Source organism: Mirounga leonina, unplaced genomic scaffold (assembly GCF_011800145.1).
Source record: "Mirounga leonina isolate KUSES-001 unplaced genomic scaffold, KU_Mleo_1.0 Mir_128, whole genome shotgun sequence".
In the NCBI taxonomy this organism is placed as follows: domain Eukaryota; kingdom Metazoa; phylum Chordata; class Mammalia; order Carnivora; family Phocidae; genus Mirounga; species Mirounga leonina.
The window spans coordinates 26,151,314-26,174,331 of record NW_023270320.1 but is presented as its reverse complement, the minus strand read 5'-3'; the positions used below and the strand labels follow the sequence as shown (position 1 = coordinate 26,174,331).

Genomic DNA, 23,018 nt, shown 5'->3' with positions numbered 1-23,018 from the left:
GGGATGAGAGAGCAGCATGTCACAGTGCTACAGATGGATTACAGAGCACAGTCACGGAGCCCACCGCCTTCAGGAGGTCAGGTAGGCCTGGGCAGCTGCCAGCCCCCTACCCAGTCACTTCCGGTCTGGAGAAACCTCTCCATTGACCCCAGTGGCTGCATAAATGTTAGCATGTTTGCTGTGCGTGCCATGACAGGAAAGACTGAGAAGCACTCCTGAACCCTTTATCACAGCAAATGAGATCTTGGGAAGCGTTACCGTGTCAATAGAAGCGTTATTGTCCCCCAAATCTAAGAACGTTGTGATAAAAGTTGTCCTACGTATTAGCTCTCAAGGACATTTTCGTGACTCCATGGCAGCAGGCAGGCCTCAGAGCCTTCCTCCTGCCCTGTCACCTAGTGGCCACGAAGCTAAACATAAAGGGAGAGCCGGGGTCTACAGAAGTTGGCCATGGGAGAATCCCCCTCCAAGAACAAACTCTTCCCTGGCTTCCCGCATTGCTCATTGCAGGAGGAAGATGTACCTGTGATAAGTCACTCAAACTTAAGACTGTGGAAGGGGAAAGAGAAACCGACATTTACAGAGTTATGGAAACCCAACAATTTATTGTTCATATGTTTATGTATGCTCCATATATGCTACGCACTAGTCTCTCAGTTTACTCTTTCAGCCACTCTTAATATGCCATATTTCACCCTATTTCACTGATTCTAAGACACATTTTCTCCCCCACCATTTGACATCTCTGGAACTGAGAACACCTTAAAATCAACAGCCTCATACAATCACTGTTTGCCCCGTAGCAGTTATGATACAGTTATCGTTGCCTAAAAATGGTGGAACATTAAAGAGTCAGAGCAAAATTTATGGTGACTTGGAGGAAAGCCCTAGAAATAATAATACAATACACTTTCAACTGTAGGAATCTAATTACTGTGAAGAGGAGGTGACGGAAATGATGAATCAGACAGTTGTGTTCAGCAACATTTCTGAAGAAGGAAACAAAAACTAGCCAAGGCTGCATAACCAACTGTAAAGCCAGTTTATGCGTCAGACCAATGGTTTTGGTTCTCTAGTGAATTGTTTTAAGGAATTGCTGTATCACTGATGTTTAATGTCATGTAGGTCATTTAATTTTCTAATGAGATGCACTTTTGTTTGATTTGCTACGTACTACCGGGTAAAAGTTCATGTTTTGTGGAGTTACATGTTAACTCCTAAGTTTTGTCTGGTAGAGATCCAAATGATCTTTGTCCATTAAAAAAGATATATGTTTTATTGCCCTGTAGGACATTAGCCAGTTTTGTTTCTAACCTAGCCATCTTATTTCAACATATTTTTCTTTGTTTTTCCAGTTTCATCATTTTTAAAAATTTGAGTATAGTTGACACAGTCCAATATATTTTTTTCAATGCTCATTAAACCTTTGTTCCTATAATTCTCTTCCAAATCAGTTGTTTATCCTATATTTGCATGAGAATCTTGTTTTTTAACTTTTTGAAGAGTGTACATATCAACAGCTAAGTGGAAGAGTGATTCAAAAGAGTTAGGCTCTGAATGTGAAGAAATTTTTGGAATGCCTTCACCGATTTATTTTACCTTTACTTTCTTTTTTAGGCTCTGTAAAAGGTGATTAATATGAAAAGTATAAATAAGTCCAAGAGAGGACTTTCAGTAAATTCAAAATAGAAATTCAAAGTAATAAGAAATCATGGTTCATAATTTAGTTGTTGGTGGTGCGCAAGAGAGTCAAAGAAATTAAATCCAACTGCAGAAAAGGAAGTTATCTACAATCTCAGTGGGGCTTGAGGAGGAAAAATAACCAAATGTCTCAAGCCCAGAGGTGTGGATTACTAGACCAGACAAATTGGAGGGCATGGACTTACTGGAATGGTGGCTATAAATTAGTCTGCTGTGTGCCATCAATCTCGTAGGTACGGATCGGTGTTGTGGCCCCAATGGGGTGGCATGTAACCTTGGAGCATCAATGTAGGAAGCAGAATGGACTTGGTTTGGGGTGACCCGATGGTCTCTTTATAGGATAAGTGTTTTTTAACACCAAGAAAATTTGGATTAACACTTAAATCAAACTCCTTATTAACACTATTGTATTTCAAGATACTCTGTTTACTTGGAATTTAACGCACTTACTGTTTGAAAGATAATTTGCCCTATTGAAGGATCTAACTAATGAGCCTTGTGATTCCAATTTAAAATGTGCTTTTGGAAGATAAATCTGTAAGTAGGCCCGAAAAAGGACCAAAGGTGACCAGACATCCCAGTTTCTTCTGTAGGCTTGAGTCAAGAACTGTAAGTCATCTTGGTAATACTGGGTTGGATGCCTAACGTTGCCGGGAAAAAGACCAGGAGAACTTTCAGGAAAAAACTTAGCTGTATCCAACAATTCAGATATGGCAGAAGTGAAGTCAGTGTTCCGGGAAGTTCTTCCAAAACAAGGGCAGTTGTCAGTGGAAGATATAACCACAATGGTGCTGTGTAAACCCAAACTTTTGCCCTTAAAATCTCTGACTCTGGAAAAACTGGAGAAAATGCAGCAAGCAGCCCAGGATACGATTCGCCAACAAGAAATGGCAGAAAAGGAACAACAGCAAATAACTCACTGAATGGTAACTTTGCACTTCTACAGAATACCCTGCATTACTATTAACAATAGCTAGACAATAACTTGCGTCTGTATACTGAAGATGGTGTGTGTTAATAAAACTGATAGTGCTTATAAAATAAAAATACCCAAGACTAATGAAACCTGTGAATTTAGACACTCTGGTTTATCTTGAACATGAGCAATTAAAAAACTGAACCCCCCCAAAAAATAAATAAATAAATAAATAAAATAAAATAAAATGTGCTTTTGAAGCCAAATCAGACAGACCTATAAATACAGAGAACAAACTGATGGTTTGCCTGAGGGAAGGAGGGGGTGGGGAGATGGGCAAAATGGGTGAAGGGGAATAGGAGATACAGGCTTCCAGTGTGGAACCAGTAAGTCTCCAGGAGAAAATAGCACAGAGAATACAGTCAGTGGTATGTAATAGTGTTGTACGTGACAGATGCTAGGTACGCTTGCAGTGAGTTATACATAGCATAATGTATAGAGTGGTTGAATCACTATGTTGTACACTTGAAACTAATACCATTGTGTGTCAACTATACTCAAAAAGTTTTAAAAAAAACATGTGTTTTTCAGTTTTTTACATTTATGATTTTTAAAATAATGGGATGACTTTTTATTTATTTATTTTTTATTTATTTTTATTTTTTTAGATTTTATTCATTTATTTGACACAGAGAGAGAGATAGTGAGAGAGAGAAAGAGCACAAGGAGGGGGAACGGCAGGCAGAGGGAGAAACAGGCCTCCCGCGGAGCAGGGAGCCCGATGCGGGGCTCGATCCCAGGACTCTGGAATCATGACCTGAGCTGAAGGCAGCGGTTTAACCAACTGAGCCACCCAGGCGCCCAGGGATGACTTTTTTAGTTTGCAAACAATATTGGGTCATTTCAGCGACTTAACAAACTGCCTTATTTATATGTTTATTTTATCTGATTTTTTAAAAGTTATCTTAAGTTTTTGGTAAAGTTTTTCAGTCAGATATGTTCAAAAAGATACCTGAATATAATAAATTTATAAAGGGGGCGCGTGTTTGGGTGGTTCAGTCAGTTAAGCGTCTGCCTTCGCCTCTGGTCGTGATCCCGGGGTCCTGGGATCCAGCCTTGAGTACTGTTGGGCTTCCTGCTCTGCAGGGAGTCTGCTTCTCCCTCTCCCTCTGCAGCTCCCCCTGCTTGTGCTCTCTCACACAATCTCTCTCTCTCTCCCTCAAATAAATAAATAAAATCTTAAAAATAACTAAGTAGATAAATAAATTTATAAAGGAAATCGCAATGTTTGGGGAGATCCCATGATAAACTTAGTTAGACCCCTTAATCATTTTAAGTGCATTTTCTCATTTTTTTATATTCAGGTTTTTTTTAAGTTTTTCAATTGTTGATTGACAGCCGTTCCCAAATAGTAAATACTATTGAGAATGTGTTTTAATTATAAATAAAGAACAGGTTTGAAAGTTGAATTTAAAATTTAGGGAAGAACCGGCTTAGTTTTGAAATTTTGTAAATTTAATAAGTTGAATATTATTCTTTAAAACCAAATAGTCTCTAAAAAATCTTTTCTATAAAAAAGGGATCCCCGCCCCCCCCCCAAAAAAAAATTCCCCTTGATGCCCACATTCACTTTTGAGTAGAACAAGCCTGGTGTGGGGGCAAGAAAGACGGGCTAGCTCAGCACTGCGTTATCTTTCTGAACCTCCGAGGTTGGTGCAATGAGTGGGTCCTTGACATAAGACAGCGGTTATATTTAGGATCTGTTCTACCCCCCTCCCTTCATATTTTTATTTTCCTTTCAGTCCTAAAATCTCAAACACTGGGTGTCAGTATTGCTCAAAAGCACAGACCTATTCTCGGAGACAGGATATCAATAGTGTAAGTCCATCCACTGACATATCACCCAGGAAAGCTTTTAAGTATGTTTGCGAGCTTTCACCGCAGAAGCCAAGCAAATTGTTGCTCTGATCTCTGAAGCTGGCATGGAGGTTTCCCCAGTTTTTCCACCTGAGCCTGCACGTCTGCAGTTCTGTTAAAAACAGGGGGAACAGCTACTTTCCAACCCCATCTGCCCCTTCTCGGAGCCTCCCTCCCCTGCCAGGGACCCCTTGTCATTAAAGGAATGAGGACCTTGGAATTGTGTGTCTCCTTTCCTTAAGAGTCACGACTTCATGCAGGTGTGAACGCAGGAGAAGCAAAGGGATTTAAACATCGTAGAGGAAAAATGAACAATGAAAAGAAACAAGTTGGCCTCAGGCTCACAGTTCCTGGAATCATTCCCACGCAACCTGACATTCACCTCCAGGATCAGAAATGCTTCTTCCTTGTTTCTACCCACCTGTATTCTTCCGCTTCTCTATCCCCAAACCCAGGTAGAGATTTCCATCTGTTTGGGTGGTTGCTTGTTTTAACTACAACGGCCTTGTGCTTAGGACCCAGATTATTTTTCTACCTGGGTTTTCAAATTGAACTCTATCTTACCCCCTTATCTTACCCTTCTGTTCTTCCCACCCTCCACCCCATAGAAGGGCAGGAATTCACTCAGTTTCCAGGGCTGCCCCGGGGTGGGGGAGGGGGGACAGTTAGAAATGACAGCATTGTCCCTTGTGAATTTGGAAACCTCTCTGTTCTCTCTCTCTGCCCTCCCTTCCTTCCTCTCTCCCCCCCCCACCCATTTTTTCCCCTGTTCTTTCCTCTTTCCCTCTGTTCCTTTTCCATAATGTAAAATCAATTTATTCTATTAAAGCGTTTCTCTCTAATTCCCACTTAATTTTCTAATGCCTTGACTTTCAGGGGACACTCTTGCTATTTTGTATGGCATTTCTCATGATTTAATGACTATGAGCCAGTTTCTTGATAAGCCAAAGAAAAGGGGGCTTGCAGGTATCAATGACCTAGCTTCGCCCTTCCCCTCCCCCCCACCCCCCCGAAAGTGGCCTGGTGCTCTGCGCTCCTTGCAGGAAATGAAGAGCTGAGCCTGGAATGCATGTTGCTATCCAGCAGATCAGAGGTGGCCCCATGCCGTTGAGGCTCACACTGTAGTCTGAAAAGGTCTTCTGGCAAGAGGAGGCCCCTGTCCTTGGCCTGACCTGGTGCCTGCTCAAGAAGCTGGAGGGAGGAGACCAGACTGCCCGTAGGCTGGCCCGAACCAGCGAGGGATCAGATTCTCTGGGGACCGCGGGGCCAGCTCCAGAGTGAGCTGAGACAGATTTCACCCTCAGCCAGGCCATTAGCGCTTTGAGGCTTCCGTCTGCCCCTGGGCTGCCTTTCCAAGCCTTCTGCCTCAGTGTCTCTGGCCCTCGTTGTTCCATCATCTCAGCAGGATCACCATTTCAATCATTGATATTGGTGACTTTGGTATTAGTGAGCCTTTAAAAAGCTTTTTGGCTAGCCCACTCACATTTGGGGATCTGACATCTCTGCTTTGGACCCATCAGTTGGCAGGTATTGAATAATGCACACACTATTTGGTATTCTGCCTTTCCCCTTGACATTGTTGTGAACATTTCCTCTCCACTATTTCATAGACTTCAACATATTGTTTTAATAGTTGTATTAAAGCACATCATGAGATATCTTACAATGTGTTTATTCCTTGCTGTTGGACATTTAGGTTATTTCCAGATTTTCCTAAGTACTAGGATCACAAAATCTTTGCAACCAGTCTTTTAAATATTTTTTAAATACATATGTGATAAATGAATACATGCTCTTGGTAAAAATTTAAAACATTTACAGATAGGACCAAAGTCTCCCTTAATGACCAATCTGGTCATTATCACTCTTTTTTTTTTTTTTTAAAGATTTTATTTATTTATTTGACACAGAGAGAGAGAGAGAGAGAGAGCAAACAGAAGCAGGGGGAGCATCAGAGGAAGAGGGAAAAAGCAGACTCTCTGCTGAGCGGGGAGCCCGACACGGGGCTCAATCCCAAGACCCTGGGATCATGACCTGAGCCTAAGGCAGATGCTTAACCGACTGAGCCACCCAGGCACCGCTCATCACTATCACTCCTACAGGGATAACTACTGTTACTCGTTAGTGCATATCCTTCACGTTTTTCAATGTGTTGACATCTATGTCCATGTATCTAAATGAAGCGTATGGTGCTAGATGGTTTTTTATTTGTGAGGCAGGGAATGGTGCACAGATGCTATCGTGCTAAGTCATCCAACAGGCTCTCTTGCAGAGAGAGAGCACATGACGATGGGCATCCCTCTCGGTAACTGCTGTGTAGGGTCCCATAATAAGGACAAACCACAGTTCGTGGAGCTACTTCCTTATTGCTGGGTATGTGGACTCTAGTTTTTTGCTAGAACCAGCAATGCTGCATTAGATCTTTTCCTCACGCACACGGGCACGTGTTTCTCTGGGGAGATTGAGAGACGTAGAATTGTTGGATCGTAGAGGAGGCACGTGTTTTGTTTTCACAGATACCGTCGAATTGCCCACCAGGGTGGCTGTGCAGTAACCCTCCCCCCAGAGATCCAGGGAGGGCCTGTGTGTCTACAACCCCAACCATGCTTTATCTGGTCATGCTTTGGATTGTTGCCACCCTGATTAGACATGGTATCTTATTGTGTTCTATTTGCACTTTCCTGATTTCTAGTGAGATTAAGTATCCTGTCAAGTTTATTGGCCATTTTAGTCACATTCCTGAAAGTGTAGCTGCTGGGTCAAAGCATAGGCAGTGGGGGGGGGGGGGGGGGTTTATTTTCCTAGCTTTTGCTTTTTTTTTTGTTTTTTTTTTTTTTTTTAAAGGTTATGGGTTTTTTTTTTTTTCCAAAATGCCCTTCTGTGATAACTGAACCAAATGTATACTCTTATTACAGAATATATAAACTCTATTTTTTTTTCATACTCTCTACAGCACTGAGTTCTAATTCTGTTGTCTTTGTTCGGTTTGACAATTTGGTAGATAAATATAGCATCTTATTTCGTTTAAATTGCTTTCATTAAGAGTGAGGTTTTCTACTTTCTTATAACTTGGGCATTTTATATTTCTTTTTGTGTGTGAGTGGCTTATTTATTTCTCTCATTTTTGTGTGGGGCTATTCATCTTTCTTTCTGGGTGGATTTATAAGAACTCTTCACAAGCCTTAAAAATATTAACCTATGTCTGAGGGTTCAATAGGGTTGGATAGTTCAATAAAAATAATCTTAATATATTAATATATAATAGAACACATTAATATATTAATATGATATAAAACTATACATAATAATATAAATTCCTCACAGTATAGTAAGATTTTGCCATGGAAGGGGCCTCTGGGAAAATCCACTTGGGGGACTAGAGCCCCTCAAGCAAATACATCTGACTTTTTAAGAAGACTGTCCTCCTTCAGTCTCCATATCGTCTCCTAATGTATAAGGCTGGCTGAGATAGTGTCATGATAAAGCGGTGAATTTTGAATGCTTGAGTATGATTAGGCTCCAGATGTTCATGTTAAAGGATCGGTAGGTGACGTAGGCCAGGTCGTCCCAGGTCCCAAAAGCCTGGCCACTCTTTATAGCAGCCAGGACTGCTTGCGGCCCCAGCAGAGGCCCCAGGGCTGTGTCTGCTGCCACACAGGCTGGAACACGTGGCCCCCACATCCAGCTGGAGGGGTAGCTACAGCCCTTCACTTCCTCTTTTGGCAATTAATCCTCCCTTTCTCCCCACTAGAGAAAGTTCGCCTTGATCTTGTTTCTTGAAGGGCTCTATTTTCTAGGGAAAAGCTCACTCGATGAGAAGTTGAAGAACCTACCCTTGGTCGTAGCTCTAGAACTAGAAAGCTAGTTGGTCATGAAATGCACACAAACAGTGGACAGTCCATAAACTAAACCTAAGGCGCACTAGCGACCTTGTTTTACAGCACAGACTCTAGCCTAGAATCATCCGCCACGGGTTCAAACCCCAGCTCCCGCTGGAAAGATCCACAGCTCTGACACAGGACCCAAATTTCGAAGTGTCAACTCTCTCATCTGTAAAATGGCAGTCATGTTAGTACCTACTTTAAGGCAGTTGTGAGGATTAACTGGGATCTTGACCCAATAAATATTTTATGTGTGATGTTTCCAGTCATTATTTTTCCATCTATTCTCAGAAGAGAGACAGATCTCTGTGTGTGAATTACACTTTCCCAGATAGTGAGAAGGGGCCAATTAGGGCATATAAATTTCTTCTGAAACACCATAGCGATAAAGGAGTCTGGTATGGTTAAAAGGACCTTGTTTGTCCTGGATATGACAGTAGGCTTTTTAAAAATCTCCCTCTGATTGAGGAGTCTGGCAACCCTGGATTAGCCAACAATGGTTACTATGGCTGCAAAGAGGAAGCAGCAAGACCTCACAGCAGTGTTTACTGAAGAAAAAGGAGTCCGTGGCTCTGGGAGTTAACTAAATGTGCTTATGTCCTTGAGGCCAGAAGACAGGAATGACTGCAAAACATGAAGAGAAACACATCCCAGAGTGTCCTTGGTGTACTGGCAGAAGCCCTCCATGACTCCATCAGGATTTCCCCACACGGAAATGGTGGCCGAGGTCTCCTTTCTTTAACACCGTGGGTGATTTTCGGTCTTAAGTTTCACCATGTCCTGTAGTCGTGTTTCTGCTCTTGGAATTTGAAGGATGCTTCTTCGCATGAAGTGAAGACGGGTGATTCATACTGGCCCAGATTTCTGGATTAATTGCAAGAACTGGACAGATAGGGGGAAGGTTTCATAAAGTCACCGAGGCCTCCCTGACCTGTTTAGGGCTATTTTCGATGATGGCCTGTAAACTGGAGATATTGATAGCTATTAAGGAAGCATGATCTTGAGTTGGGCAGATTTGGCTTTGAATTCTCTCTCTAGACCTTAGAGATCATGTGACACCTGTTAGTTATTTAATATCTCTGAGTCTCAAATTTCTCATCTGCAGACTGAATATAACATTGAATATCACACGTCAAAAGGTGTTGTGAGGATTGGAGGTGACATATAGATAACAGTGAGCACAGTGTGTGGAATACAGTTGTATGTCATGGTGGGCTGAATAATGACCCCTGCCAAATGTCCACATCCTAGTCTCTTGAGCCTGTGAATGTTGCCTTGCTTGGCAAAAGGGACTTTGCAGGGGTAAGTGCATCAAGAATCTTAAAATGGGGTGATTATCTTGAATTATCCAGGTGGGCCTGGTGTAATCACCCTTGCCTGAGAGAGGTAGGAGATCAGAAGGAGTAATAGGAGAAAGTGATGTGACCATAGAAGCCAAGACTGAAGACCACAAGCCAAGGAATGCAGACAGCCTCTAGAAGCTGGAATAGGCAAGAATCCAGAATCTCTGGATTCTCTCCCCAGAATCTCCAGAAGGAGCCAACCCTGACAAAACCCTAACTTTAGTCCCATGAGACGTATCTGACACTCTGACCTCTGGGACTACCAGAAAATAATAAAATTGTGTTGTTTTAAGTTACTAAGTTTGTGGCAATTTGTCCCAGCAGCAGTCAGAAACTAACACAATTTCCTACAAATGGTGGTTTTTATTATCAAGCACAATAACGTTCATTCCAAATGTGGAAACATTTTTGAAGATTGTACATTGCCATATGAAGATGATTATCATCAGTGTCCCTATTTTATTCTGCTCACATTTAAATCAAGTCTACTGCTTCTAAACTGTGTATTTCAGTATTTTCCTATTATTCTATCCATGGATGACAAAGCTATACTGCCCTCCTTTTTCACCATTTCCCAAGAAGACGTACATCTTTTTTTTTTTTCTAAAGATTTTATTTATTTATTTGAGAGAGAGAGTGAGAGAGAGAGAGAGCACAAGAGGGGGGAGCGGGAGAGGGAGAAGCAGACTCCCCGCCGAGCAGGGAGCCCAATGCGGGACTCGATCCAGGGACTCCAGGATCATGACCTGAGCCGAAGGCAGTCGCCTAACCAACTGAGCCACCCAGGTGCCCAAGAAGACATATATCTTAAGAGACAGTCAAGTGTAGTCCATGCCCGCAGGGATGTAGACTACTAACCTCCACCACTCATAGTTTTGTGCCACGTTAAGACTCTCCAACTACATGATCTGAGCATGAAGAGTGAACAGCATTAATGAATAGGGGAAGGAAAAGAAGGTACTCAAGTAGGCAGTGGTGGAGACTGCCAGGACTCTCCTAATATCCATTCTCCACATATTCTATAAAGATTTCTACCTGGGGAAATGACTACCCAAATAGGGAATACTACGTATCTCAGACTGCCTTGCAGATAGGTGTGTGGTCACTGACCAAGTTCTGTCCAATGAAATGGAAATAGAATTGGATATGCAGCTTCAGGGAAATGTCCTTAAAGGGAAGCTCCATGCTGTGCTGCTTTTCATCTCATTCCTGCTGGCTGGATTACAGATGTCATGGTCACCTCCATCCACCACACAGAAGCCGAAAGTTGAAGTTGGCAAGATAACAGAAGGACTGGTTCCCTGATAATTGTGGAGTCAACAGACTGTGGTCCAGATTTGTCTGTGTCCATATGAAAAATAAATATCTATCTTGTTTGAGTAACTGGATATATTTATTTGGTGATGGATGGAATCAGTCATTGTAATCAAGCCAAACCTTTACTCTTACAGGACTTATCACGGAACTTATTATATAGGACTGTTAGTCTTATCACTTCCTGGTGAAATTCAATCAAGAGATTGAATTATGCCATAAATAAAATCATGATTTTCCTTAAGCATAGGTAAATTGAAGTCGATGATGGTGAGTCCTGAGACCTGACGAGTAGTTTGGAAGATCCAGTAGGGGAAGAAATGAAAACTTGGAGGAAAAAGTCGAAGACTGAGGAATAGGGAGGAAAAAGTTAGCCTTGAGGATGATCCAGAAGAGCAGATATGTGATTGCAGATCTACAGTCTCTTATCTGAAACCATTGAAGCCAGAAGAAGTTTGGGAATTTAGATTGTTTCAGCTTTTAGAAATAATACTGAATGTTCTATATATTTTTATGTATGTATATTTCTAGGTATATATGTATTTATATTTTTATGTTTATTTTATGTTTTCACATACATTTTACATTATATATATTTATATCATTATAGTATGTACTCTATAACATCCCCAGGAGGATATGGGAAGCACTCGGAAATCAAACATTTTCAGCAGCAAAATACATGGAATATTCACACTGGTATTTTTTAATGACTTAAAAACAGTCTCATAGCATTTCAGGTTATGTTTTTCCAATAAGTGTGTTTGCCGGAAATTTGTTTTTTAAAAGACATACACACACACAAAACAAAGCAAAAAAACCCCAAAGGTACTTTAGATAAGGGACTGTGAGCCTCTGTTAGGATTTCCAGTCCAAGGGTGTCCATGGAGAAGAGATAGAGAAGAGATAACGATTAGAGGGAAATTGTCCTTGGCTTGAAGAAAGGCTGAGTCTGTAGTCCGAAAGAGTTGATTTAATACATCCTATCTCATGTGTTATACACGTACATGCATTCTGAGCCCAGCAGTGTCCCTGCGTGGGGCAGGCCGTGGGATTCTGAGGCCCAGGCAGTGAGCGCCCACAAGGCAGAGCACAGAGGGGGACAGCTGCAGAGGGAGCTCTCCAAAGATCTGCAGAGGCTCACCCTGGAGACTTTGCTGGAACACTGATGAGAACTTGCCTGTGAAGAAACCGGGCCAGGCTGGAGAAAGGACCGCCCGAAAGGAACAGGATTGTATGGGCCACAGTCCCGCCCATTTGGTTGCAGTCAAGAGCAGAGTAGTCAAGACAGAGACTTGAGGCCCCAAGCCTAAAGTATTTACTCTCCAGCTTTTCATAGAAAAAAATGTGCTGCCTTCTGATGTAGGGGATAAAAATAGAATACTTCCGAATTGAAATACCTGGGCTCAAAGCCCTTCTTTATCACTGTGTGACCTTGAGTAATTCACTTAGCATAACTCTCAGTGTTCTGTCTGTAAAAATGGGCATCATCTGGGCACCTTCCTCGTGTGTTCGCACAGGGATTGTGAAAGTCGAAGGAAGCAAAAGACTGAAAAAAGCTCGGAACCATAACTGGCATTAAAGAAAGTGAAATACATCAATGAACAGTTTTGTAAAGGTTCAGTTTTCATTGAGAGGCAGACAATTCTCAGTTGCTTTGGGTTTTACATCATAAGATCAGCGATGTGACTTCCTAATCCCAACTATTAGTTCTCAGTTCTCTCTCACCCCTCCCCTATCGTAACGAAAGGAAGTGGACCAAAATGAGATTTTTTTAGGGCTATTTTTGCAAGCTCTATGTATAGGCAAGTTTTAAAATCCAAATTCACATAGCCCCTGACACGTCGGCCTTAAACTGGATTAAAAACTTCTCCAAGGAGGAGAAGATTTCTTTACCTCTTGGCCCCTTCCAGTGCCAAGCAGAGGGTCTTAGATTGAGGAACACTTGATAAATGTTTGGGATGGGTGAATGGATGGATGGAGGGATGGATGGATGGATGGAGGGAGGGATGGATGCTATGCATCATTTCGCTGAGGAAATACCGGGAACAGTTTTTCTGTGAAGTGACTACACGAAAGGAAAAGCACCAAGTTTGTCTGCTTTGCCTTGCTTTACATTGTCAACAAAGCTTAAGTTCACAGTTCATACCTCTTTGTGGTATTTCTGAGGAGGTCGTCTTGATTTTATTTGTTATTTATCTGTGGTTACGGAGGTTGAGGACATAGAATTCATGACACATTGTCATTACTGGTCTGTGCAAGGCCTTTCCTTTGATTATTTATTTATTTTTTCACTTTTACCTGCTCACTTCTCCATAGATAAACATTGGAATATGTTTAATGATGAATTTTTATTTGTGCCAATTAAAAAAAAATGTGGTTTTATGCACATATTTTTAATTTACCTGAAGCCAAGTGTGTCGTGTATCTCTTGCTACTTCTTACTCTTTTCACTCAGCACCGCCTTCTTCAGACCCAGACACGCTGTCACGTGTACATCCGTTCCGCTGTTTCTAAGCCCTCCATTGGGTACATCCACACATTTGACTTGCTGCTCCCTGTGTGTTGTTTTCTGAAGGTATCACTGAAAGCAACTTGCCAGTTTAACCAATCCTGTTTCCATGGTTTGCAAAAAGACGAGGCACTCCATCTCCTTGACCATGACTGGAATAGGAACGAGCCCTCCAGGGAAGGGAGGTCAAGAAGGGGTCAGCCTGGGTATAGGAGCAGCACTGTTACCTGGGTGTCCTTGGCACCCCGCCTAGCCTCTCCTGTTTTCTCACCTGCAGCAGAGTCAATAATCCCTGCCCCACCTATCTCACAGGGCCGATATGAGGCTTAGGGAAACAATAGGTGGAAAAAAAAAAGTCTTTAAATAGGGTTCCTAACCACATATAGGGAGTCAGCCCTCACAGTCCCTTCTTTAGCTGGCACCCACGCCCAACAGGTGACTGGAAAAGCAAATGCACCCACCCCCATGCCACAAAGAAGCATCTCTCCACTCTCAGGGTTATGCAATCAACGAAGCGTTCCTCCCTGGGCACCCGTCCTGTGTCCCTTTAGTCACACACACCCCCCTCCTCAGTGTATGACCTTCCTGGGGCTCCTCAGGGCTGTGTGCGTCCCCTCGGGCAGTCAGTCCCAACCCCTGCTTCCTCTTGGTCTTCTCCAATCACCATCTCCCTTCCTCCTATGCCTCCCACATTATTTCCATTCCCGTGTTTACTCTACAACTTGGTGTCTGGGAACACAGGCCCCTCCAGGTTTCCATTCCTAGGGACAGGCCGCCGGAGAGAATCCTGGCTGCTTTTGTGACTATTATCTTAAGCACTTTTGCTCAGTCCACTTCCACATCCCCTCCCCAGGAACAACAACAAAAACATGGGTTCTATGTCTCCACCAAAACAGTGCCCAAGAATGTACCCAGTGTAGGCGTGGACACAGTCTGCTAACTCCTTTGTGCAAAGACCAGGAGCAGCTTCCAGGGTGGCGGGGTCGGAGGGGGGGGAGGAGAGGGGGTCCGCTCCACTCCAGGCAGAAGGACTTCAGCCAAAACCCACTCAGCAGCTTTTCCTGACCAGCCCCCTCTCTCACTCTTGCTCCCTTCTCGAGAAGCCCTCCCCAGAGGACAGGAGCTCTTCTGGCCTGGATGCTTCCTCTGCACCCCACTTATGTTTGTAGCATGGCCATTCGTATGCAGGATGATTGATGGGTCGGCAGATCTGTTTTTTCCTACGAGACTGTGAGCTTCTTGAAGGCGGATGTGGGTCACGTTACTCTCCCCAATACCTGTGAGACGGTAAATTTCTGTTGTCAGAGCCACCCGGCTTGTGGAACTCTGTTAGGGCAATTAATACAGGTGGCACTCCTGCCTTTATTTCCGTTTTTTTTTGGCCACTGCATCTGTAGAGTTTAGCACAGCAACTAAGACATAATAAGAGCTCAATACATATTTACTGATAGTAAAATTTGTACTCTGGAGAACACAGAGGAGCTGTGGTTCCTGTACTTGAAGCTCTCGTGATGTGATTGAAAACACAGAGAAGGAAGAAGACCATTCAAAGTACGTGCTTAATGCCAGGTCAGAGACATGGGCGGTCTGACTGCTGTGAGTGCCAAGCCTGTAAGTCAGAGAGGGTGGGCAGTGCTCGGCAGCCCTCCCAGAAATCTCCCGTAGCCGGAGCCTTGAAATAAGAGTTAGTCAAGTGGAGAAAGAGAATGAGAACAAACAGAACAAAACCTAACAGCGAGAGAGAACACGGACTATTTGTGGACCTGTGAGATGAGCTGGAGCCTGATCATGAAGGGTCTTGTATGACCTGCTGAGTCTGAGAACCCAAGAGCGAATTTAAATAGGGGAGTGACTTGCATGGTCAGGCATGAGTTCTAGAAATTTCTCTCTGGCAAAGTGAGGATAGATTACAGGGCGGGTATGACTCATCACCAGGAGGTTCACTGCTCCTTGTGGACATTAGAATTTGGAAGAGTTCTTTCTTTATCAGCCTTCAACCTCAAGGGGAGGCCGCACCCCCAGGGCTGGGCCTGGCCGGGGAAAGCTGGGAAGGTAGATGCACGGCCCCGCAGACCAACTCCTGTTTTGTCCTTTTAATGGGCAGTAATATGTCCTCACCAGATGTGTTGGACTACTATTTTTAAGTCCAGACGATCCCCACCCTCCTAGAATCTGCCTCTAATTCTTGGAAGTTGGGATAAAACCACATGTTTTTCATCATTCCGCAAAACCACTAGCTCGAAGCACGTAGTTCTGTGACATTGGGAAGAAGCTGTGGACATCTGTGTTGTGTTTCTGTTCCCATTCGTAGTTCTCTGGTATAGTAAAGCAAAATTGCCCCAGGCTATAGAGACCATGAGGGAGAATCAGAGGGCAGACTGGATCCTGAAAGGATACGGTGCCCCAGACAAACCATTCCCCAGTGAGAACAGGAGGCAGAGGGGAGGCTCCAGAGCCCAGGCCATTCCCTTCACTGCATGACACACATATGGGGTCCGATCAAAGTAAAATCTATTTTGGTCCTGTCGTCCTGGTCTCATTATTTTTGTCACCTCCCAGAGGACATGTGGTGGCCCTGAACGCTGTGCTAGAGACAGGGAGGAAAGCGGGCTAACAGAACTCGTCGTGCAGGGCAGAGGAGAAAAGCCCAGCCGCAGGGCCCGCTAGAGGCCTGGGCACGTCTGCGTCCATCGCCGGCCCTTCTGCATCCCCCAGCCCAGTTCCAGCCTGTCACCGGGCCCCGTGGAAGCCAACTGGACACCGCAGGTGTTGGTGCTTACGGTACTCATCTGCCCCTGCAGACCCCAAATGCCAGAGGACTCATGTGCAGACCCTCAGATTACGATAGGTGCTGGTGTTGACATTTGCATCAGCATATGCTAAGGCAGCCCGGGCACGCCTCTGCGGGTCCTCCTTGTGCTGGCACTTCAGAGGCCCCTCAGGATAGCTGCAGCGCAGGGCAGCCACCAGTGGCGGGGCGGGGTGTGGCGGGGGCGGGGGGAGATCCCAACTGCATGGAATTCCCCTGCTGTTACCGATGGGTTTTGTTGGGCTTTCCTTTCGCTTCCTCTTGGAGACTTTTGAGCGTTGTTATTACTGATGCAGTGCACACCTCTGTCACCCTAGCGTGGCTTACGTTGCAGCAATGGGATGCTTTGTCCCACGCGCAGAGGGTCACCCCACACGGCTGAGGGCAAGCGGAGCCCAGGCAGTACCACACGCAGCCACCCATCAGGCCCCGGGAGTCTGCTTTGCTGCAGGAGCTGTTGAAGTCTCACCCCTGCCCGCCTCACAGGACGTTCGGGAGAATTCAGCAAGCCAAGCATTCTAAGTCCTGGGAGACTGAAAGGGAAGGGAGAGGGAGAGACGGGGCCCCTACAGGTCAGTTTTATTACTGTTGTCAGGGACAAATGTATAAACAATGTATGACAGTAGAGTGTTGCCACAAAAGACTCTCAACTTCAATGTAATAAACTTGCAAAGCAGTTTTTAAAAAAAAAAACTGAATTGCTAGCAATATTCCAATTGAGATACTTCACATTAAAAAACAATCAAGTTTCCATATCCTCTTGAGTAAGAAGACAGGGCAACACTCAGCCCATTTATCTGAGCGTCAGCAACCAGCTCCAGATCAGAAGCAGCTCTTCCCTTCCAATGGAGCCACGTTCTCCAATCTGCCAGAATCCCACCGGTCTCTTTGAATGATTGCTATCGCTATTGGACATTAGAATTTGGAAGAGATCTTTCTTTATCAGCCTTCAACCTCAAGGGGAGGCCGCACCCCCAGGGCTGGGCCTGGCCGGGGAAAGCTGGGAAGGTAGATGCACGGCCCCGCAGACCATGCAAGTCACTCCCCTATTTAAATTCGCTCTTGGGTTCTCAGACTCAGCAGGTTATACAAGACCCTTCATGATCAGGCTCCAACTTATCTCACAGGTCCACAAATAGTCCGTGTTCTCTCTCGCTGTGGTCCCAAATAATGAGACCAGGACGACAGGACCAAAATAGATTTTACTTACGCTCCTAAAGGCATTGGAATTGGTGGGATCATGCTTACACAGTGGACCCCAAAGATCCAATCCAGGGAGCGCTGGGCCAAACAAAGCCCACTGGTGACATCCAGTCCTCCGCATGGGGTGATGGTCCTGTCTGCTTGTCCTTCCTGCAGAAGGCCGCTCTTAGCTTCCCAGCCCTTATGAGCAACTGTTCAGGGGATCCTACAGCCACACAGTAAGAAGAACCAGCCACTTATAGTCCAAACAGTACTGTGGGGTTTCAGTGCAACTTGCTCCAAGTCCACATGGAGCCAGGAATCATTTCTGCCCTCTTCGTGCCATCTGCCATCAGTGCCACCAAAAAGGGGGCAATGACAGGGCCCCAGCACAGCACACAGTGTTCCATCTGGTTCATGGTGAGGGCCCGTCTAAGTGGAAACAGTCTGCCCCAAAGGCACACTTAAGTTTAGCCTCTCTCAGGGAACACCTGCTTGCAATTTTTAAGGGGTCGGTTTTCCAGATTCTTTCCTATAAAGTTATTTAAAAAAAAAAAAAAAGACAAAAAACAAAAGACTTTAGATTTAGCCCCTATTGCCATCATGTCATGTATTCTGGTGTTTGAGTAGATTGCAAGGCGGAGCGTGATGACAAATACTAATACTTCAGATAATCAAAGATGGTGGGAGAAGGGATGGTTCCCATAACACTAGAACATCTGGCCTACTCTGGGCATGAAAGGGACCACGAACGAAGATGTATTTAACTTCTGTTTACATAGATGCACAGTGTGTCGCTCTTACTCGACCTTGAAATATTAGCAAAACCACGAAAAGGTACCAGCTTTGGGAAATCCCATGTCTTCTCTAGTCCCGACTGAGAAGGACAGGTAGGCTGGGGCACAGTTTCCTGCCCGCCCCCCACCCCCTGGAGGTCTATTGACCTCAAGCATGGGCTGTAGGGAGAAGCACCTCTCCCTTATTTTACAACCTGGTCCAAGGGTAGGCATATAGCACAGCAAAAGCTAATATCCTCCCTCCCATTGCCCCACCCACCCTACCTCCCCACTCTACACAGCTAACACAACATTGAACGACTTAACTGAAATGTTCGTCATGGAATGGGATAGGAACTCTAATGCACAGAAAATTTTGAATGTCCTGAATTAGAAAATACACCACTCAAATCTTCAGCGTACGATTAGCAAACTGCCTTCCAGACGCTGGGGTCATACTGAACTCCTACCACCTAGAATCTTTAAAGCATTATCAGTTCCTCAAATTTCTAGGCTCAGAAAAACGTCAGGATTTTTTCTCTTACCTGCCAGAGGCCTGCTTTCTGAATTCTGAAGGTGAGCCAGTTCACAATAACTCACAACAGGAAAGTCCATCCATGTCAAAGAAGACCACGTGTGCCCAGATGGACCATAACATCAATTTTAATTTTCAGACTAAAACAAGATAATCATCTCCAGGGACAGAGCCCAGCCATTTGTCCTAGACACTCATGTGCATGATGTGGGACCCTCGAGGTTCCATTAGAAATGTAATTCTGTCCCGGATGGGGCTATCCAAGCTTTCACGTGAACAGAGGGCTGAAATGGCTATGGGCTTCTTAGCCCGCTAATTCAGCTAAGCAAAGCAAAGCCCTGTGCCCTCCTCCTTCTCGAAGGCATACTCTCCAGGGAGAGATAAATGGACTCGTTAGAATAGAAGGAAATGGGCAGGATCTATGGGGTGGAGATTGGAGTTCCAGTTCCTTCTCTGCAACTTAATTCTCTACAGCTCACTTTCCTCACCTATCTGCTCTCCCTAGCCCACGTGAGGCTCAAATGACCAAACACTGGCAAACAACTCCATTGGAAATTCTCATATGAAGTTGGTTAGTAACTAGCACTGAGAATGCACGGAAGTCTCTTGTGAGATGACTTGTACTGATTACGTGCGTACCAGTTGGGCATACGCATCTTCCTGAGACATTCATTCTGTGTGTCTGCAGCATGGCTCTCAAGTCCGATCAATGTTTCCAGGGTTAAAAGTCAGATTGAGAAATGATGCAGAAACAAAATGTGGCGTGTACACGTGCAATGGGATATTATTCAGTCATAAAAAGGAATAAAGTTCTGACACATGGGACAACATAGAGGAACCTTGAAAACCTGATGCCAAATGAAAGAAGCCAGTCACAAAAGGACAGAAAGTGTATGATTCTGCACACGTGAAGGACCTGGAAGAGGCAAATTCTTAGAGACGAAAAGTAGATCAGAGATTACCAGGGGCTAAAAGGAGGAGGAATGAGGAGTCACCTTTTCATGGGTACAGAAATGATGACAAAATAGTGCTGATGGTTGTACAACCTATGAATGTATTTAATGCCACTGTATTGTAACTTAACAGTGGTTAAAATGGTAACTTGTATGTGTATTTTACCACAATAAAAAAATACAAAAATAAAAATAAATAAGAGGTTGGATGCCTTGGGCCATCGAGTTCCACTTAGGGCCCTTTGGCTAAAAGAAAGACAAGACCATGCTTCCAAAGCTTTTCTGTCACCGATCATTTGCAATCTTCCTCTTTTAGTTGGACATCCCCTCCCTGATCATTCCTGCTGACCTTACTCGCAGCTTCTAGTCTCACAGACTGGGGAATGAGTTTGTTCAAAGCCCTCATTCTTGATTTTAATCAAAATTTTAAAATTATCTTGAAAGCAAAATTGCTATTTAAAGTAAACTGGGGTTGGGGGGCCTGGGTGGCGCAGTCAGTCAAGCGACCAACTCTTGGTTTCAGCTCGGGTCATACCTCAGCATTGTAAGATCGAGCCCCGTGTCAGGCTCCATGCTCAGCATGGAGTCTGCTTGAGATTCTCTCTTCCTCTCCCTCTACCCCTCCCCCATGCTCTTGCGTGCTCTCTCTCTAATAAATAAATAAATAAATCTTTTAAAAAATTAAATAAAGTAAGCTAAAATATAACCGCAACTTCAGGGAAACTTCCCTATACATGGTATCGATTCCTAGCCCGTCTGTGATCAGCCTACTTTTAATCTCCTTTTCTCGTATTTCAGAAAGTAAGAATAAAATGGCTTTGCTTAAGTATAACAACCTAGCCTCTCTTCTGATCTTGTTTACTTCCTTGTATTAGATGGTTTTCTAAAACTTGCCTGGAGGTCCCTCAAGCTGGCTCCGTAACTAGGATGCTTAGAGAATGTCTGTGTTCCCTATGAGCACTCGTATCAGATTTGCTTTTTAAGTTTCAGGAGGCAGAAAATCCCTTAAAGATTTTCTTTGTAAATAAAGACCTTTTAAATAGAGCTGATTATCCATTTCACATGAGATGGGGAAGCTTTACCCACGATTAGCGTGCATGGCTTGAACCTGACTCAAGGTCACCAGTTAACCCATGCTCAGAAGAACCTAGTAGGATAAAAATGAAGCGAATGTGGAATGGGCTGTTAACAGATGGTGATAGTTACGTTTAGGCGTTAAACATTATTCTGGATGTTTCTGTGAGGGTGTTTTTGGATGTGATTGACATTTAAATGAGTGGACTTTGAGTAGATTGCCCTCTATAATGTGAGCGGGCCTCCTCCAAAAAGTTGAAGGCCTGACTAGAACAAAAGCTGAACCCTCCCCTCCCTCCCCCAGAGGGAATTCTGCGGCCGACTGGGACTGGAACTACAGTGGTGACTCCTTCCTGAGTCTCCAGCCTGCTGGCTCACCCTGCAGATGTGGACTCGCCAGCCTCCGTAATCCTGTGAGGTAATTCCTTCAGATTCATTTCTTTGTATATATACACACAACCTTTTGGTTCTGCTTCTCTAGAGAATCCTAATATGCAGATCTAGGGAACAAGTCCTGAGTCCTCTGCTAAAATGTGCTCAATAATTTCAGCAAGTCAGTTAACCTGAGCCTGAATTTCTTCATCTATAAAACAGAGATTTTTATATTACCTTGAAGGGGCTGGAGAGAATGTATACAAAGCACATGACGTATTGTGGGTGCTAAACAAAGAGTAGCTTTTAAGAGGGAGCACTACAAACATGAAACTAAAGAAACCACTTCTCCTCCCCTTAAGGAGCTGATACCCTTGCAGGACAGAGAAATAACAATGGAGGTGCTGGTAATGCCAATACCAAGCAGGTAATGCTACACATTCACGCTCTTGGGTCTGAAGAAAACCGAACACGCCGCCGCAAAATACGCCACCTTGGCATAAGGATTGTTTTGAGCTAAAGGCAATTAGCTCTCTCCCCTCTCCCTGTCTAAAAGCAGGATATAAATTTCCATTTATAAAGGTGTGTCCCTCTTCCTATCAAGAAGAGAACTCCCCGAGAGAACTCTTAGCACCTGAGATGACTCTTATCTGCATAACAAATCTTACTAAACAGCCCTGTTTACTTTTCCTTCCCTTAACTTCCCATCAAATTACCAACAGATGCCCCCAACCCCTTTTCCTTTGTCTAGCCTAAAACGGTATATATGCCCCAAATACTAACACTCCCTCCTTGGGTCACATTTCTTTGTGAACGCCAATGCATCTTTACATAATTAAATCTGTTTTTTTTTTTCTTGTTAATCTGTCTTTTGCCAATTTAATTCACTGGTCCTCCAGTTACTGAGTATAGGAGGGAGGAGAAAAAGGTTTATCTTCCCTACAGTATCATTAAAAATATAGGAGACCTTGCGATTAAGGCTTGGCCCACTCATGAACCGATATTCCCAATCTCCAATCTCAAACCTATTCTTCTCCTCTTGAATTGATGGTATATTGACCTAGAGAAAATAAAGACAAAGATATTTAGGAGGGTAACACTGGCAGCTAATTGGGTAGAATAGCTGGGAAAGTAAGAGTAAAATGATCCATAATTATGGGTGGACTACAGCCAGTTTATTTTTGTAAGATGTTGAAATTAGATCTGTTGAGTTATATATTCTCTGAGCTTCAGTTTTGCTCATCTATAAAATTCAGTTAGTGGTATGCAGTAGGAACACAGAAAAGCTGGAATCATTGAATAATGGATAGATGAATGGTTGACAGTCATGTAATCAAAAATTGTTTACCAAACCCTAGGCTAGGTGGTTCCAAGGCAAAGACAGTGGAGTCAACAGAGAATTATGTTTTATGTTTTTAAGTTTGTTTATTTATTTAAGTAATCTCTGCACCCAACATGGGGCTCAAACTCATGACCCCAAGATCAAGAGTCCCATGCTCTTCAGACTGAGCCAGTCAGGTGCCCTGAGAATATGTTTTAATGGAATGACAGGGTAAATGGAGAAAGGAGATGGATTCTGGAAAAACTGAAAGAATGTCAGAAATAATGGGGCGCCTGGGTGGCTCAGTTGTTAAGCGTCTGCCTTCGGCTCAGGTCATGATCCCGGGGTCCTTGGATAGAGCCTGCATCCGGCTCCCTGCTCGGCGGGAAGCCTGCTTCTCCCTCTCCCACTC

General features: G+C 44.0%; 1 protein-coding gene across 1 annotated transcript; it reads left to right on the top strand.

Moving 5' to 3' along the window:
• The first annotated feature begins 2,298 nt into the window (after nt 1-2,298).
• LOC118009874 (BBSome-interacting protein 1) lies at nt 2,299-2,766 on the top strand. The gene has a single exon (XM_035003874.1). The coding sequence runs from the start codon at nt 2,412-2,414 to the stop codon at nt 2,622-2,624; it is 213 nt and encodes a 70-aa protein (XP_034859765.1). The 5' UTR covers nt 2,299-2,411; the 3' UTR covers nt 2,625-2,766.
• The last annotated feature ends 20,252 nt before the right edge of the window (nt 2,767-23,018 follow it).

Bases quoted from the DNA above. Each gene is read 5' to 3' on its own strand.
- LOC118009874 (XM_035003874.1), top strand. From the start codon at position 2,412: ATGGCAGAAGTGAAGTCAGTGTTCCGGGAAGTTCTTCCAAAACAAGGG.